This window comes from Ursus arctos, unplaced genomic scaffold (assembly GCF_023065955.2).
Source record: "Ursus arctos isolate Adak ecotype North America unplaced genomic scaffold, UrsArc2.0 scaffold_7, whole genome shotgun sequence".
In the NCBI taxonomy this organism is placed as follows: Eukaryota; Metazoa; Chordata; class Mammalia; order Carnivora; family Ursidae; genus Ursus; species Ursus arctos.
The window spans coordinates 40,346,669-40,364,936 of record NW_026623089.1 but is presented as its reverse complement, the minus strand read 5'-3'; the positions used below and the strand labels follow the sequence as shown (position 1 = coordinate 40,364,936).

General features: G+C 52.5%; 1 protein-coding gene across 1 annotated transcript; it reads right to left on the bottom strand.

Annotated features, from left to right (window-relative positions):
- Positions 1-6,010: 6,010 nt before the first annotated feature.
- On the bottom strand, positions 6,011-11,200 carry GDF2 (growth differentiation factor 2). The gene is made up of 2 exons (XM_026481493.4): positions 10,651-11,200; positions 6,011-8,092 (listed from the first exon to the last, which is right to left on the bottom strand). Exons 1-2 carry the CDS (start codon positions 10,994-10,996, stop codon positions 7,149-7,151), a joined length of 1,290 nt encoding a protein of 429 aa, XP_026337278.2. The 5' UTR covers positions 10,997-11,200; the 3' UTR covers positions 6,011-7,148.
- Positions 11,201-18,268: the final 7,068 nt, after the last annotated feature.

The window sequence follows — 18,268 nt, the reverse complement described above, 5'->3', positions numbered from 1 at the left end:
TAATGAGCTTAGGATGGATCTCATGATCACTTGCATTTGCTTTGCCGTGATGATAAATGAGGCCGAGCACAAAAAGCTGCAGGTGGTTAATTCTCTCTTCGACATCCTACTTTGTCCCTGAGTATAAACCACACTGCCCTGTCCTCGTGCCTCTTTTCCACTCCTCCTGTCTTTTTCAGTTTGCCCAGGAAGAAGGGCCCTCCTCTGAGATTTCTTGCAGTTCACAAGTTGCCAGTGTGTCAGGAAGTCCTGGTGATTTTGCTGATCTTTGGGTCAAAGCGTGTGTGTGTGTGTGTGTGTGTGTGTTCACGTGTGTGCACATGTGATTACATGGTGTGTACACGTGTGGTGTTATGTGTGGTGCATGTGTGCATGTGCGTGTGCATAGGTATCCATTCGTGGGCACAGGGCAGGTGTGGGTCTGGCCTGCTCTGGCCCTTCTTGAATTCAAACCTGACGGTACGCCTGGGTGGCTCAGTCAGTTAAGCGGCTGCCTTTGGCTCAGGTCATAATCTCACGGTGCTGGGATCCAGCCCTGCATCGGGAAGTCTGCTTGTCCCTTTCCCTCTGCCCCTCCCCTGCTCGTGCTCTCTCTGTGCCTTTCTCAAATAAATAAATAAAATATCTTAAAAAAAAACACCTGAGGGACACATGGGGGGCTCAGTCTGCTAAGCGTCTGCCTTCAGCTCAGGTCCATGATCTTAGAGTCCCGCATCAGGCTTCTTGCTGGGTGGGGAGCCCGCTTCTCCCTCTGCCTCTCCCCCTGCTTGTGCTCTCTCTTCTCTCTCTCAAATAAATAAATAAAATCTTTCAAGCAAACAAACAAACAAAAAAAACCCAACCAAACCTGAGTGATCTTAAGCATAACCAGGGACTGGCCCTCAGGGGTGACCTGACACGACATAGTCTGCAAAGTCTTTCTAAGCTCAGCATGCAGGGAGATGTCCTCTTGCTGGCTCTCAGCTGTTGCTCCGGTGACTTCCGCAGAAAGATCTGATGCTGTCTACTTTCACCATGAACCAGGCTCAGGAAGAAAGAGAAAGGGAACTAACCACAGGTCATTACATTATTCTATTGTTCATTTTCGATAGTTTCTGTTTTTCACTGTGAAAAACAATGTTCTGCAAACATCAAGATTTCTCCATATTTAATATTTTTTAAGGTGTAGACTCAAGAGCCAGGATTGCTGTGTGGAAGAGTATGAGCACTGTGAGGCTCTTTACCAGAACTTTCTAGTTCTTTTTTTTTTTTTTTTTTAAAGATTTTATTTATTTATTTGACAGAGATAGAGACAGCCAGCGAGAGAGGAAACACAAGCAGGGGGAGTGGGAGAGGAAGAAGCAGGCTCATAGCAGAGGAGCCTGATGTGGGGCCCGATCCCATAACGCTGGGATCACGCCCTGAGCCGAAGGCAGACTCTTAACCGCTGTGCCACCCAGGCGCCCCAGAACTTTCTAGTTCTGATCTGAATTCCTTTGATTAATAGTAACAGCCACCTTTCACCGGGGCCTCAGAGAATGCCAGGCACAAGGCTAGACACACTTCTGCCCCCATTCTATCTCCTGCTCCCTTTCCCCTTCTCTGCCCCTGCCCTCTCAATCCTACTTTCTTCTGGTTCATTCTTTCTTCATGGTGCAACTTTGTGCCCTTTTCAGTGGAAACCAACCAGGCTTTCCCAGATCCTTCTATGTTTTTAGGTCTACCCATTACGTACATCGGCACAGAGCAACCCAGGCTGGCCTTAAGGGCTCTCCCTCCCTAAAAAAGTGGGGAAAGGAGGAAGGAGTGAACACTTACATGATTTGGGGTCCATTTTGGCCCTGCAGTTGGCTCAAACAGACCTGCATGAGGAGGCCCAAAGATCCCAGGTTGGGAACTGAAGAGCACAACCATTTCTTTGGTTCCTTGTGGAGGTGCCCTTCGGTGCTTCTCAGGCTGTGTCTCTTCCCAGGTGGGTATGTGTGTACCTGTCGTTTGCTGGGCTGGCGCTGGCTTCTGCATCTCCTCGGTGTGAGGTGCTTTCCTGGCTGCGAGTTAGGTGGGCAACTGGTGCGGTCTCACAGACCAGCAGAAGGCAGGGCATCGCGCCATGTGAGGAGACACAGAAGGTGCTCCAGACCATATCTGAGAGTGAGAATCAATGTCAAAATCAGAGAGGAATAAGCATCACGCGCGGGTCTGTGGTGCCCAGGCTCGGAGCTGGTGTACAAAGCCTGGCGTTACAAACTCTGGTCTCCGCGTTAAGGCAAGTCTAGGAAAAGTCAGACCCTTTCATGTCAGGCTGCTCCAAACTTTCTCAGCAACCTCGGCTCCCTAAGGAGCTGCCATGTGGATACAATAGGCTTGCCTCGAGAGCCTTTGGTCACAAGCTGGAGAAGCCTCTCGGCCCCCCCAGTTCGCACCAGGGAGAAGGGGGCAGGGCCGGTCCTCTCACTCAGACCCTGGGGCAAGCTCTCAGCAGTAAAGCTCAGACTCCGTGGCACATCGGGCTCACACTGATGTTGAGGCCTGAAGCAGCCTCCAGGGTGTCCCCGGGGCCTGGGAAACCAAGGTGCTGACTGCACACGTGCACTCCGCGTCGGCTACACCGATGTGTCAGGCCAAATGCAGAATGAAAATACAGGACCCTTGTTCAAAAATTATTGTGAATTTCAAAATGGCAACAGCAGATCATGAAACCAAGAGGCCCCCATGCTACTGCCCAGGACACCCTGCACACTTGTGTGCATTCTAGAGCACGGGCAGTGTGGGCTCCGGGGAAGAGGCCAGCAGGGGCCTCTCCTCATGTTGCTCCGTGCCATCGAAGCTAAAGGCTGGAGTCTGCTGAGGGCAGCACCCATGGAGGTGGGCTCTCCCTGGACTCCTCACTATGCCCTGGGGAGGCACTGATGTTCAGGACAGAGGGCGCTGGTCAGACGAGCTAGATACGAAATCATAGCCTTGGAACACGGGAGAGAAAGAGCTTCTGAGTTTAGAGAGATGTGACTTCCCACACCTGCCTGTATTGGCCCCGCTCACGTGGGAATTCAGTTGGGCTTGGAAAGAGAAAGCTGCAAGGAAGCATTGACCCAGGGATTCCTTCTTTCTGGAAGAGGTACAAGCCACGGTGTTTCTGTTACCAGTAGGAGCGTCTGTGTGGTGTGAACGCAGGTCTCAGTTCTTGGATTCCCCACGGGAGATTGACATGAGAATCCGCACTCCAATGAGGACAGAGGGAAAGTAGCCCGCACAGAGCAGTGTATGAAGGACAGGACACTCTCAAGGTGGGACAGCGGGCAGGCCCAGAGGTGGTAACTGCCCTGAGGCTACAGGGGTCCTTCCTTTTTATGTAAGCTGGGTCTTGGATTATGGACAGACAGGGTGGTCTCTAATGGAGGCTGCTTCCAATCCTTTGGGAAACTCCCCCCACAGGTTGGGAGGCAGAGTCTTTGACCCTACAATTTTGTACTGGAACTATCATGACAGCCTTCCCCCACAGTGGTGGGGGTTACCCTAGCGCAGAGGTGGAAGAGGAGGGCATGGATATCGCAACTATAGCTCTTGGTCCGTCAGCCCCGGGGTCCTGGGAACCACGAGGCCAGGATGTTAAGGGGTCTTGGAGGCCACAAAGTCAGGATGTTGTGGGGGCAGGCACCTAATGTGTCAACTCTGTATCATTGCCTCCAGCTCAGATCTAACTAACGGCCTACTCTATCACTTCGGGACCCTGCCAACAGAACGTTAATGAGAAGGGAGAAGGGTGTCCTTCTCCACCTTCTCCCGTGAATCAGTGCCTGGCTGACCAGAGATGTGACCTCCCACAGCCGCGTAAGTGGGGCAAGAGAGGCAGTGACCAAGGAGGGCAGAGCCCACAGGAAGGGGGCACTTGCCCAAGAGAGCACAGGCTTTGTCTTTGATTCTTCCTGCTCATGTGACCATGACCTTTACCTTGAAGAAGGTCATCAGGACAGAGGCCGGGGCAGCAGAGAGAACTAGGGGTTAGCATCACAAGCAGGGTTCAAATCCTGGCTCCAGCTAGTGTCTCTGAGCAAAGTGTGACGTCTCCAAAAGCCTCCATCTCCTCTTCATTTGTAAAAGTCAGGATAAAAATGTCTTTTACTCCGTGGTTGCTGTTTGAGCCACAGAGTGCAGGTTCCCAGCCTGGCCTGGTGCTCGGGGAGCCCCCCAGCCTTCCTCCCTGGCTCTCCTCATGATCTCTCCACACCGCCCCCATCTCACTATCTCTCTGTGTCTGCCTGTGGCTTTCTGCTCGGCATCCCTGAGCCTTTCTCTCTCCTCTTGCTCCTGGCCCAGAAGGGAGGTCGCACGAAGAACAGGGGACAGCCTGTCATCCCTGCCAACTGGTCGCTTTGCTGGGCTTCAGCTTCTTCGTAAGTGTGGTAGTGCCAATATCACCCCCCTGGTTTTGTATGACAAAAACGAGCCCACTTCAGGAAATGCTGCCCATGCCGTAGTGAAGTGGCGGTCCTTAGGCAGACAACTGACTAGCCGCATAACAGAGTGTCCAGAGGATGGCGCTGTTGCATCTCGATCGCTGGCTAGGGGTGAAAACAAGCTTTGGGGGATGTGGTGGGAAGAATAACCAGGGAAATGGAAGCCAGACAACATTTTTGGGGGGGCGCTCCTTGCAAGTTCATTTCCCAGCATATCCGTCCAAATCAGTCTGCCCTGCGCCACAGCCCGTGGCAGCCTTCTGAGAGTGACCCAGGCCAGAGGCTCTCAGGCCTTGTCCCCAGAGATGTGGTGCCACAGGTGGCTTATGACAAGAGGTGAGCAGGTCCCCATGCCAAGCCCGTAACAGCCACAAGACAGAAGCACTGTCGCGTTGCTCAGAGTGGGAAGCTCAGAGCCCAAGCATCAGGAGAGGGGCCAGAGGGGGAATGCTAGAATCAGGCCTTCACAGAAGGTGACTTGGGCTGTGCAGCTGGAAGTGGGGTGGCCAGGGCAGTCTCCTGAGGACTGAGGGAGCTGGGCTTTGACCCGGGGCATAGTGGGAGCTGGGGCTGGAATAGTGGAGCAGGCCCCAGGCCGTTGGGCAGGCGTGACTCATGGCCTAGACCTCCCTCCCCCAGCATGGGGAGGTCAGGGAAGGCATGGGGCTAACTGTTGCCCGCTTGCAAACATCGAGGCTCTCACAGACCCACACACATGCCCTTGTATGGACATTCCCACTCTTCTCACGTACAGAGACACTGCCCCCATGTGTCCACCGGCCACTGCAGCAACTCTGTCTCCCTGCCCCTCTCCTCTGCCCCTCAGGGAAACTTAGAGCCTGTAGGGAAGGGTGGGCAGGGTGCAGCATTGAGGGGCCATTAAGCCCCGGTCTGGTCTCACGTTCAGGAAAGTGCACAGTTTAGACATTTGACTTTATTTCCAAGTGAAACTTAGATGTGGGCACAGAAGTACACCACCAGTACTAGAAGATGTCCCTCGTCCATCTTTATGATCGGGCGACATTGTCCTGCTGGAAATTAGTGTTTTCTACAACTCCAGTAACTAGTTGTATTTAAATTAATTAATTTGTATTAATGTGTTAAACTCTTCATTAGTTCCACGTAAACATTCAACACACACCATTTAAAAAAAAGCAACAAAAAACGAACATACTGGGATCCTCAACCAGTGGGAAAGGCCCAGTTCTCTCTAGGCCTCTTTAGGCTCTGCTCTGGCCAGCAGTCAGAAAGGCCATAGTGGAACCATCACCACTTCCCGACTCTTCCTCACTCCACCCCATTCCACGTGTGGCCTCTAGAGTCAGAGAGAACGACACTCAGAGGAAATGGAAACTCTGTCCTCTCTTGGGGTCAGTGGGGGCTGAGCCGAGTCCTGAGGCCCAAGCCCAAGACAGAGCTGAACACACACAGCTGAAGAAAGCCAACAGATGTGGGCAGAGCTGGCCGTGGCCAATAAAGACCTGAGTTCCTCAGTGGCTGGGGACCCTCACCCAGGAAGGCTGGACGTCATCACTTGAGTACCTGTCACCAAAGAGTAAAAATAGGGACATTGCAAATACCAAAGCAAGAGCACGTTTATTCCAACAAATTCAAATCCAGGTCCTGTCTCCCATGGAGTCTGGTGGGAGGGAAGCCCACGGATGTGCTATGTTGGCGAGCTGGTTATGCTGAGTAAATGCACCGCAGCCGTGTGAACTGTAGGCTGCCCCATCCCTCAGGGTAGATCGTGCCTGCTCTTCCCAAACCATCACACCGTTTGAGGCCACGGGCAGCTGGTGGCCCCGCAGGAGCCGTTGGTGGGACAAGCATCGTGCCAGCGGGTCCAAGTCTCTCCAGCCCCAGTCCATACCACAACCCGAGGCCTCCTGTCACGCACTCTCTCCATGGAGGAGTTTTTCAGTGACTCGAGCATCACCTTAAAAAGCACTGGGCCACTGAAGCAGCACAGGCAGCAAGCAGTCAGAACGTGCCCTGGTGGCTCCAAGCAGCCCAGTCATACTGGTGGGTACTGGCCAGGGCTGAGTCCAGCTTGCCCCACGCCCCCAGCCTCCCAGTATCTAGTTGTTCTTTCGCTGCAAGATGACCTGATAAACTTGGATGGGGTATTTGAGAAGCTCCTAGGCTGTGGTGGTCGACTGACCTACGCAGACCTAGGGGTTGGAACCATGCCGTTGACCGGTGTTACTTGAACTGCCTGTGTTTTGGTTTCCGCATGTGTAAATCGGGACTCGTAACACCCATCTCACTGGGTTGTGGGAATCCGTGACATGATGGGTGTAGAGCACATGGCTATCCCTGTCCCCTTCACTCCCTGAGCTTACTGGAGTGCACCCCATCCTTCTCGCCTCCTTTAATCCCCATAATTCTCCGCACCTCATCTGTCCATACTCCCCTGCCTCGTTTCTGCTGACTCTGGATTATTTTTCTCTTGTCCTCTTTTCATTGTCTCCCCTTGCACCCCAATAATCCCTCTAGGCTTTCCTCTCCTCCCCAGTCCCCGCCCCCCACCCCCACCGTTGCCTTCCCCTGCGGCTGGACCCAGTGGTGTATACTGGGGGTGGGCAGGCCTCTACCTCCTGAACGTGGCAGCACCCTTTCCTCCTTCAGGCTGGCACACAGGCAGACTTAGTCCCCGTCATGCCCAGAGGGACACAGGAGCCCCCCGCCCTGTTTCCCCCTGCCCGCAGGCCGGCACTACCTACACCCACACTCTGCCACGCTCATCCCTTCGTAGTGGTACTTGAGGGTGGGGACCCCCATGTCATCCTTGTAGAGGATGGAGATGGGGCTCAGTTTGGTGGGCACGCAGCAGGCCTTGCCCACCTTCATGGGGAACTTGAGATGCACCAGGGTCTGCACAATGGCGTGTTTCGTTGGGGTGACGTCATCAGCCAGGGGGAAGAAGCAGCCGCCTTTACATTCATAAGCATCGTACTCTTTGGGCGCAATGATCCAGCTGTCCCAGCCGATGTCCTCGAAGTTCACCCGCAGGGAGGTCTTCTGACAGTGGTTGTTGGCCCCGGCGCTCCTCTTCCGTCTGGCTAAAGATGACCCTGTGGCCACGTGACCGTCCCCGTCCTCCTCATCCTTGTTGTCGCCTGCCTCAGCTGGACCATTCTTGGACAACTTCTTGAGCATACTGTCCTGTTCGTGGCCTATCATCTCCCGGAGCTCCAGCCTGGTCTCCTTGGTCCCATTGCTGCGGTCATTGGAGAAGACAACGAAGAAGGGCAGGTTTCTGGAGCCTGGGGGGACACTGATATCCAGCTTGTCACAGCCCTTCCTGTGACTCTCCACAGTCACTTCCAGTTTATTCTTGCTCTTGGTGGCGTCTGCTCTGACCCACCGCTTCACAGCACCGGAGACCTCAAAGGTCTCCCAGCCCTCCTCCGAAATGTCCTGGGACACGAGGAATGTCTTGGTCCCTGCAGAAACACCCCAAACATCTGGTCCATCCAGAACGTCATAAATGGCCATGTTGCCTCTCAGCTCGTGGGAAGCGTCTACGTGACTTTGACAGGAGACATAGAGTCGGAGCTCAGCCCTGGTGATCTGCTCATGCCTAGGAATGGAGATGTTGAAGAGCAAGATGTGCTTCTGGAAGGGGAAGTCCTCTGTGGCTGTGAGAGACACAGCATCTGAAATGCAAGTACACAGTGCTGGTCACCTTCCATGACACCAAAACTGGGACTCATGACTTGGGTCAGAGGGCATCCAGTATGACACTGACCGACCCTATCAAGACTTTATTTGGTTTCATTTAAGCCCTTAATGTAGAAGAGAATTTCAAAAGGTACATTGAGGGCCCTGCAAAGAAAAACGGGCAAGAGATGCCTGCATTGGAGATGACAGGGCCGACTCTTTAGCGAGCATCTATTCCGCTCAGCGTTGCACTAGGAGCTCTGCATTCTGTATTTCCCTTTGCTCTTCACACTGGCCCTGGGAGGATCTAATTATTATTCCACTTTTACAGGTGTGGAGACTGGATGTAGACTGTTTAACTGCCAAGTGCACACATCCTATGAAGCTCTTCACATAAAAAAGAAGGAGTCAAATAAACAACACAGCAAAGCATGTTGTGAGCCTCAGAGTGCAGACCCTGAGTGTGGGATGTTCAAGCAGTTACCCGGAGGGGACGGTGAGTTTCCAAGATTAAGACGATGTTAAAAATCTCAGCGATTGGAATAGCATAGAAATCATTCAGAATCATTATTTCTGAGCAGAGTGAAAGTGATTTTTTTTAATGTTTGAGGGAAAAAATAAAACAGATCAGCCTCGATTGCTTTGCCTCGAGGCAAAAGCAAAATATTAGGTAAAAATGGGGCTTAGCTTTTAGCTACACCATCGCCTCCCGTTTCCAACTTCTCTTGGCTGGTACACAGCCATCAGGCCATCTCTATTATGCCGTGGCTCGGTCACCAATATGAAGTCACAACATGAGGGGAGTCTGTGTGCTGCCGTGAAATCCAGCAGTGTGTGACAGACTGCAGTGCCAATCTGGACTCGGCTCCTTCTTAGGCTTGTGACCTTGGAGAAGTCCTGAGTCTCTCCATGCCTCAGTTTCCTCTTCCGTAGAATGGGGCTCATCCTACCTGCCTTCCAGGGTTAGTGTGAGCCTTCTACAAGATGGCACATGGAACTTCCTAACACTGTCTCTGGCTCATAGATGATGCTCAGTCGATATTTCTGTGTCCTCCCCAGGCCCTCCTCTCCAAAATACGTGTCCCCCTAAAAGCACATGGCCCCTCACCCAGCGTGGATGTGCCTGCCACGTTAGCTCCTGCAGAATGTTTGTGACTAGTGAATGGGGTCTGTTAACATTAATGGCCTACTGTGCTCTTACTTTGCCACGCTTTGAAAATCGCTCTGGGACCACATCACACATCTAGAAAATAATCAGCCTCCCTCCCTGAGCTGCATTTGGACCCTCTATGAAGGGAGGCATAATTGGCCTCCCCAGGAGTGTCGGCCACAGGCAGAACTGGGATTGAGTCAGAAAGCTTGTTGTGGGGACATAGACAATGCTGGGCAGGGGAGGGGGTGCTCATCGAGACGGTGCCAAACGGTAGACTCCCGGACTCTGAGATTTGGTGATTAGGTCCGGCCAAAGCAGCTCAGCCTTTTCCTAAAGCACAGGCTACAGACATGCCCTGTGGGCATGGTGAGATGCTGGCAGCATCCGGGTAATCTGCAGATTGCATTTTTAAAAATTAAGCTAATATTTTGCAAGTTAGGCAAGTTCACATAAAATCCAGAAAAATCTGGATTGTTCTTCTTCTTCTGGGCAATCAGAAAATTCAGCACTGCTGGGCATGCGTCATGACTATGGCATCCTTCAGATGGGGTATGTGCTCTGCCGGCTGGGCTGGGCTGGCCTGCGGTGGCACTGAGCCAGGCCTGTCAAGGGTTTGCAGGTGTCAAGCCCGGGAGGAGAGGGGCCCCATGTGCCTGGGTGTTCAGAGAGACAGCAACAGCAGGAAAAGCCTGAGCTTTGTAGGCACGTGAGACCTGTATCAGAATCCAGCTGCCGAACCATTATGTGACCTGGGCAAGTTCCAGTAGCATCTGCAAGCCTTGGCTTCCACGCTCCCAACATCATTGCACCTACGTCATGTGAATTAGTGAACGGAAGCCCTAAGTCAATGTTTGTTATCTTCCAGCCCTTCCAAACCAGGTAAATCATTTTATATTTAGAAAATGATTAGGTTGTCCTCCAATGTTTCTCTTTCAGAAAAATTTATCAGACTTGTAGATACTTTTTGATGCGAGAGAAACAGACATTCTTTCAAGGTTAAAAAATACACCCATTGATCGAAGGCTAAGTAAGTTGTCTGTTTCCAAGTAGGGAAGGGGAAGAAGAGAAGGGAGGGAAGAAAGAGAGCTGGCATTCCCGTGGCACCTAATGTGTAAAATTGCCACTGGGCCCAGGGCAGGAGAACCTTCTACAGCAGAGCTGTCTCTAGAACTTTCTGCCGTGATGGAAACTGCACCATCCTTCAAGGTAGCCATTAGCCACACATGACCACGGAGCACCTTAACCGAAGCCAGAGAACTAAGTTATTAATTTTATTTCATTTTAATTCATTTAAATCAAAACTTAAAAAGCCTCCTATGTCCAGTGGCTACCGGTCAGGGCAAAGCAGCCCTGACCCCTGCGTCCCCCCTCCCGGGGGTGCCCTGGCCCAGCCGACTCTACCTTCCACGCTGAAGCTGCGCGCGATGTTGGACGCGGGGGTGGTGGATTTGTCCGTGGTGTATCGGTTGTACAGGTCAATCATGTACTGCGGTGGCTCCGCTCGGGTTCTGTCCTGGGAAGGGACGCCGCTGAGGTTGAGGCTGCGCAGGAAATCCTCCTTCATGTTCTCCAGGAACATCCTCAGGTCGAAGGTGCCCCCCTCCCGCTCACCGCCGGGCCCCCCGAGCAAGCGGTGGGCATCTCCCGCCGCCGACGCCCGCCCCCGGCTCTCCAGCGGCTTCCCCTGCGCGCAGCCAGCCAGCAGGGAGAGCACAGGCAGGGCCACCCAGAGCGCCCCGCAGCACATGTTGGGACGGCGCTGTCGCCCTGGACAGGAGACGGCGGGCGGCGGCCCGGGTGTGTTAGCGGGCGCGGGGAGGAGCCCGGAAGGAGCGGGCCCGCATTTTCCTGCCCAGGGCTCTGCACGGAGGCCCCGGGCCAGTTCACAGGCTCTCACCCGCGGTCCCCGGAGTGGCCTCCGCTTGCTCTTATCTGGCCCTCGAAGCTGCGCTCCCACCTCTTATCTAAGGGAGCTCTCTGTTAATGAAGGCTCTATAAACATCTGACAAACACACAGGGCTTGTGGGAAGGACACAGCCCGCTGCAGAGAATCCGAATTTCTCCGTGGGGTTATCACCCCCTAATTAGGATCCTCTCTCATTTCCTTGCCAGCTCTGTTCAGAGGAATCTTGAGGCAGGGTGACACATGCTCCATCTCCTGGGCCATACAAACAGAGAATCCAGGAAACAGACAAGACCAGAAAGTCCTCCAAATATAGAAACAACACAAAACTCTCAGAAGACCGGGGCAAAAGGTGGGTGGGTGGGGCGGGTGATGGGTGGGATCCTCCGGGGAGAGTAGGAGGCCTGCTCCCTAGGGAACACACGTGTGTGGATCTGTGAGTGTGTGTGTGTGTGTACGCGGTTGGAGACCAACATGCACGCTTTCTCATCTGTCGGGTGAGTCCTGAGCATTAGGCATCACGGAGGAATGTGGCACCCGTGATTTAATGAGGTGATAGAGGCTTTAGAGCCCCTCTAGAGGAGGGTTCAAATCCTGGCTCCCTCATCTAATGCCCACAAGGGTCACTTCACTCTCTGAGCCTCGGGTTTGGAAAAGACACGTGAGAAATGGAAGACGATTGTGTGCATCACGGCAGTGTCCGCAAGCCTGGATCAGCCTGCTCTCTGGGGGACACCACACCCATCCTGAGCCCTGCTGTCCAGGCCCCAGAGCAGCTCTGACCCTGGGCCTGGGGAGAGGGGACTCCTTGCTCGTGTCAGCTGGGTGGCTGGTTGGGCCACACTTGTCAGCCAGGAGAAGCATGCAGTCTGGGGAAAGGAAGGAAGGGGAACGGGGAAGCCCTGAGACCAGCACATGCCCAGCAGCTGTCCCCCTGGCTCCTGGAGGCTGACAAGCAGCGCAGTAGGGGTCTAGGAGGTCCCGAGGCCTGTGTTATGGTAAGGGCATCGTGCCCACATGTAGACTCTTTCCATTCCCATTATGTGTGGGTTTGACCTAGGTAAAAAATGGGGATAGTTACAAATCTCTGGGGGTCTACTGGGAGGGGGTTTTGAACATGACGTTTTTCTGGGCTGCAGGGCTCCTGGGGAGAGGGAGCACTGAGCTGAGCAGCTTCAGGAAGATGGAGGAGGGGCCACAGCAGGCCAGCGGGTGGAGGTCAGGGATCCCAGTGTGTGCCCAGCATTCTTCCCACCCTTAGTGGGGGCGGGGTGAAACCCGGAGCCTCAGTTGCCGGGCCTGGATAGAACTTGCTGTTCCGATCCTTTGGGGACACTGTCAAGGGAGGGTGGACGGGAAGGGGTGCAGCTTCATAAGTGCTGCTTGGAGAGGGGTCAGGAAGCATGCTGGGCATTGAGCCAGCTCAGTACAAGAATTCCCTAGGGCAGGGAAAGGATGAAGGGGCGCAGAGCCTGGAAACGGAGCTGCAGTATGAGGCAAGGAGGGCCTGGGAGGAGCTGGAGAGCCAGGCAGACGTCCCCCACAGTGCTTCAGGTCCCAGAAACAGGCCACATTCAAGAGGCGGAGCCAAGGGACACATGGGGGTGGCCTGAATGTGGTCAGGGGAGCGTAAGGGGCTGCTACCTGATGTTTTCTTAAAAACATGGTAGATTTTATTTGCTGATTATAACAGTAGTATATAGAGCAGATGACTTGGGAAATGCAAAACATTATGAGGAAGAAAATAAAAATAACCTACAGTCTCACCAGTGATGCCCACAGTTAATATTTTGAAATTCAGTATATGCAGCTCTGCAATCCCCTATTCACAACCCTTTGGGCCAGGAGTGTTTTGAGATTCAGAAATTTGCAGATCTTGGAAATTTGGTATGGTGTATATACGGTAATATTCCCAGTGGGGTTGGGGACAATACCTTATAACCAAACACATTAACGTTTCTGCAGTGAAACGGATAAAAACACAAATGCCCATTCAGATCAAGTTTTGCCATGAAAAGAGTCAAAAGGGACTTCAGGTTTCCTGATAGTTTTAGATATGGGATCTCTAATAGAGTTCCGTGGACCTGTTTACATATGGGGTCACCACATCTGGCCGTGGAGGCTACACACGAGCCCTGCCTGGAGGTAGGTGCTGGTCACGTAGACTGTAATGTGGGTGATGCCCCCAGAGCTGTGTAAAACAACGTGCCTGTGCACTTCCGGGATTATCTGCCCAATAAGCTCAGGGTATCAACACACCCAGCTGTCCTTCCTTTACTGTTTTTAACTAATTGCATCAGGCCTCCTGACCCATATTATCAGGAAGTCTGATCCATTTCCTATATCATCCAAGTGCCCTACAGGTTTATTCAGTCCAAAGGAAGTGGAGGTGGGATGGTATCAGTCCAGCTTCTTCATGCTGGAAGAGGCGAGGGAGAAAGAGGTCCTAGCAGGTCCCACCTACTGTTGCTTCTCCGTGACCCCTGATTTTGCTGTTGGAGGTGGGTCCCACACGTCTAACAGCTGCTTGACCACAGCTGCTGGGATGCCCTGACTGGTTCAAATTCCTTCCCAGGTCTCCGTAACATCCCCCTTTGGGCACCAAGATAAGAGATTTCTTAGGCATTCTCCAGGCTTACATTCTTCAAAAGGCGTGTGGCTGGCGTGAGAGACGAAGCGGTCTGTGGCTGTATTATGATCCCATTCTGCCCTCTCTCACAAACCTCTAGGATCTTGTGGGGAGCCTGCGCCGCCAGCTCAGACTCCCACTCTCCTCAAGGTGGTGTGATTTCAGAGACCTTGTTAGGAGGGAGTAGGTGCAGACGTCTAGGTTGGCAAGATGAGCGGACGCTGCAGAGGGACGGCGGTGGTGGGGACCTAACAATGTGAATGTGCCAGATGCCACTGAGCTGCAGATGGAAATTTGATGATATGTATATTTTACTACAATTAAAAGAAAGAATTTTTTAAAAGTATATCATTTAGAGTTCTTTTTGTGGTAGATCGCAGAAAAGCAGAATCCAAAGTTTTAAGCAAAGCGGATTATGACTAATGAAAGCTGCAAAGTCCAGGGAAGGTTTGACTTGAGCAGAGCCTGGTCCAGAGACCAGGCTAAGTTGTAGTGATGTTTTCTCCACGCCCAGAGTGTGGTCTTTACCCTCCGCCTCCCTGTTTTGGCAAGATGGTTGCAGCAGGTCCGCATTGCATCCAGTTCACACAGAGCCTGTGCTCCCACGGGTGCGGGGTGGGGGGGGGGGTGGCGGCAGGGGCAAAAGCCTCTTCTCCAGGAAGTCCCCGTTAGTCTCAGGGAGGCTTCTTGGTCCTGATTGGGTCATCCGCCCATGCCCTAGCCAATCATTGTGAACGAGGGGAATGCAATGCGCTGATTGGTTTAGATGGGGGTGATGCTGCTGGCCTCGAGGAATGAGAATCAGATTGGGATAATCCCCGAGTGGGGTCTAGATCTGGTCCCCGGAAGAAGCCACTACTTAAGGATGGTGAAAGTATCTTCCCATGCCATTTTCATATACTTCATTTTTAATGACTGAATAATATCCAACAGTATGGACCCATCCTAATGTATTCAACATTCTCCAACTGTAGGACAATTGGGCTCTTTATTAAGATAATGTTGCAAGGCACATTGTTATAGGCTAAATTTTATATTCTTTTCTTAAGAAGGTTCATCAGAAGAGGGGTGTCTAAGCCAAACTGCAAACGACTTCAAAGCTCTTGGTAAACATTGAAAGTTGCTTTCCAGAAATGCTCTCTTACTACTCACTTACATTAGCAGAGCCTAAGCACCTGTCTTACCACCCCTCACCGGTAGTTCTTTCTAGTCTTTAGTAATTTGATGAACAAAAAATGTTACTTCGCTTTGCTAGCTGAGCTGGACTCTATTTTCTCCCTGTTTTGATGAGCCACACCACAGGGTCTGGACTTCAGCTTTCTAGAAGGTACAGCGGTAGCTGCTTTGTACCCACACCTGGTCCAGGGCCATGCTCAGGAATCATATTTGGTTCTGGGCTGTGTGTCCAGGGAGAGGGCCCGAGTGATCCCGAAGGCCTGGGTGCTCCTCAGGAACACTGAGTGCCGTTAGTACGGAGCCTGGCACGCGGTAGGCATTCATCAAGTACTCATTCTTGCTCTTGTCTGTACAATGTCTGATTTTTCCATCCCTGTTTCTGTTACCCCTGGAGTGGCTCTGCCCTGCCCCTGCTTTAGCTGTGCTTTCAATTTGGAATGCCTCACACTCTTCCCCACTGCTCTCCACCTGCGCCAGTCCCCCTGCCTTTTAGTGCCTGCTCCAGACTGCATTCCACCACACAGCCTCTGTGTTCTGAGTGACAGTGCTCAGACATCTGGATTCATCTGACAACCACTAGGATGGGTCCCAGGATCACTGTCTGCTGTTGGCTTGAGCTGGCATATCCTTCCTGCAATTTGACATGGCCAGAGAGAAGGCCTTGTATTCACGGTGGATCAGACGCCTCCTCTGGGCAGGCCTCCATGCTTGTATCTGCACAGGTCCTTGAACACCTCAGGGTACACCTCAGGGTACCCATTGTGTGGGTCAGGCTGGCTCTGTCCTGGTGGCTGCTGACCCAGCCTTGTCCCTCTGTCCGTACTTGATGCCCAGATAGTTTGGCATTACTATGCTGTGGTGATGTTTAACCAAAGCCCCTGTGTAGTTCCATCTCTCCCAGGACTTGTGAATTACAGAAATGGAGTCATCACGTGCGATCGCTATGGGAGAAGTACAATTTAATGAATAAGAGAGGCACATCTGACTCCTCCATTTGTTTCAAGGACTGCTAACGCTCATCTCTCCAGCAGACAGACTTCAGCCTTCCTTCATGGAGGTGGGACATGATCTGCCTGAATTTCCATGATACAGCTGCCTCCAGGGGGTTAGGAACCCCTCTGTCCCAGAAGGTATGCCATGAAGACACCTGTTCCTGTGAGCTTCACAAACTCCACATTTACCCACACATTGCCCGGAGAATGAAAACTGGACCCACCCTGAGGCTGTAAGGAGAGAGAATGAGCCAGGCAGAGCAGGGGCTGGGACCCTTCCCAGCTCTGAGCCTCTGCGAGACCCAGCTCGCATCTGGCATAGATGGCATCAGTCTCAGGACCGTGCCCAGCTGGTCAGTGCATTTACTGGAACAGTGGTTCTTAAAGTGTGGTTCCTGGCCCTCCAGCAGCAGCACTTGAAAACTGGTTAGAAATTACATCGGAAACCGGGGATGTACTATATGGTGACTAACATAATATAATTTAAAAAATTAAAAAAAAAAAAGGAATGGAGCTCAGTATTGTCCCTTGCTGTCAGTAGTTACTTAATAAAATCTGTTCAACTAAAAAAAAAAAATGCAAAATCTTGGCCTGGGTCAGCCACTCTAGAGGCAGGGCCCAGCAACCTGGTCAAGCCCTCCATCTGATTCTGATGCACATTCAAATCTGCACATTGGATTCGATAAAAGAGGAAATTCGTATGAGCCTTTAAGAGATAAAGTATGTCTGTACGGCGTTGTACGGGATTGGGCACACAGTAGCCGCTAAATAATTGAACAAACAGGTACATTTCTCTGCTGAGCAGGGTGACCCCTACTCATACAGACAGGACTGCCGGCACAGACTGAGGGATTTAGGGTGGGATTAGAATGGAGAGGGAAGGAAAAATACTGCAAAGCTGGAATGAGCATCCTTCTCTCTGAAAGTAGAAGAGAAAAAAGGAATAAAAATCTCAGGGGCATCAGTTTATCCGTGAAGGATCTTATGTTTCCAGCTTTTGATAAAAGGAAATAGTCTTGAACAGCCAGGGCTGACTCCAAAGTCGTCACTGCTGGGTCACATCCATCCTGGCACAACCGTGGCGCCCCTGCGTGGCTGGACACAGGGGGGATCCTCCCAGCCTGCCCCCCATCCTTGTAAACCGGAAATGAAGGCTCACAGAAGTCGTAGGCTTTTGTGGTGACCCAGATCTCCCAGAAACTACGAATGCTGGAAAGAATAAGACAGAACTCTCATAGGACACCCGAGCTTCATCAAGAAATGGAAGGGGAGCAGTGTATGAGAAAAAATTGGGGGTGCCATGGAGAAAGGAAGAATCTAGTATTGAGAAGAAAGGCATTGGGAGCCTTATCAAGTCACAATATTTTTACTCATTTTGCTATTAATTTATATCCTGTTATGTTCCAAAAAGGATTGGATGTGGCCAGCCAGACGCTCTGTATGCAGAGCAGTTTGGGACACCCAGCACCCAGGGCAGAGATCCTGCCGGCCCAGCGCAGTCCCTGAAGGAATAAGGCAGTGTGTGTGCTAAGGGCCACCCCCTTGCCTCACCTGATCTCTGCCTGGGTGGGGCCGCGTGCCCAGGGCCGCTGAGCAGACGCTGAGCAGACTCTGCTGGACTCTGCTGGGTGCCCTGAGACCCCCCCCCCAACCTCCCACCTACCTGTTCTGGGCACCCCTTCCAGCGTCTGTTCCTCTGCCTCTAGCTGCAGCCACCGCGGCCTTCTGCAGAGGCCACCTGGGCTTCTAGAGCTGCCATGAAGAGGGCCAGAGACCTGGGAGTTTCCATCTCCCCACCTGGGAGCAGCTTGGAGAAGAGGTCTGAATGCCCAGCTCCCTTGCTTCAAGGCTGGGTGAACCCTGAGGTGTAATCAAGCTCCAGAGCTCCCCACAAGATCCAGGATCTGGGGTGCTTGGTTTCTTGGCCTCCTGACCAGCTTTCCCCCTTTCTTACCTGTTGCTCCTGGGAGCACTTCCTCATCTATCCCTTGCCCAAGCACGCTCGGCTCAGGAGCCTGACTTAAGAAGACGCCATGGGCTGCTTTTCTCCTCCTAAGTGCCCCCTCCGAGGACTGCTCATGGGTCCTCCGTCTCCTCCAAGTCAGACTTGGGGCTGTATCATCCTCTCAGCTTCCACCCGAAAGGCTGTTATACACCGGCCCAAATTGGACCCAGATTCTCCTTCAGATATGCTGGCCCATCAGCTTCAGGCACTAGAGTTGATGCCTGCACGGGGGGATGTCAGCTCGGGAGTAAGGGAACCATTAATGGGGAGCTATTTTGGGATGGGGCTGCTGATGAGGAAGCAAGAGCCCCTGG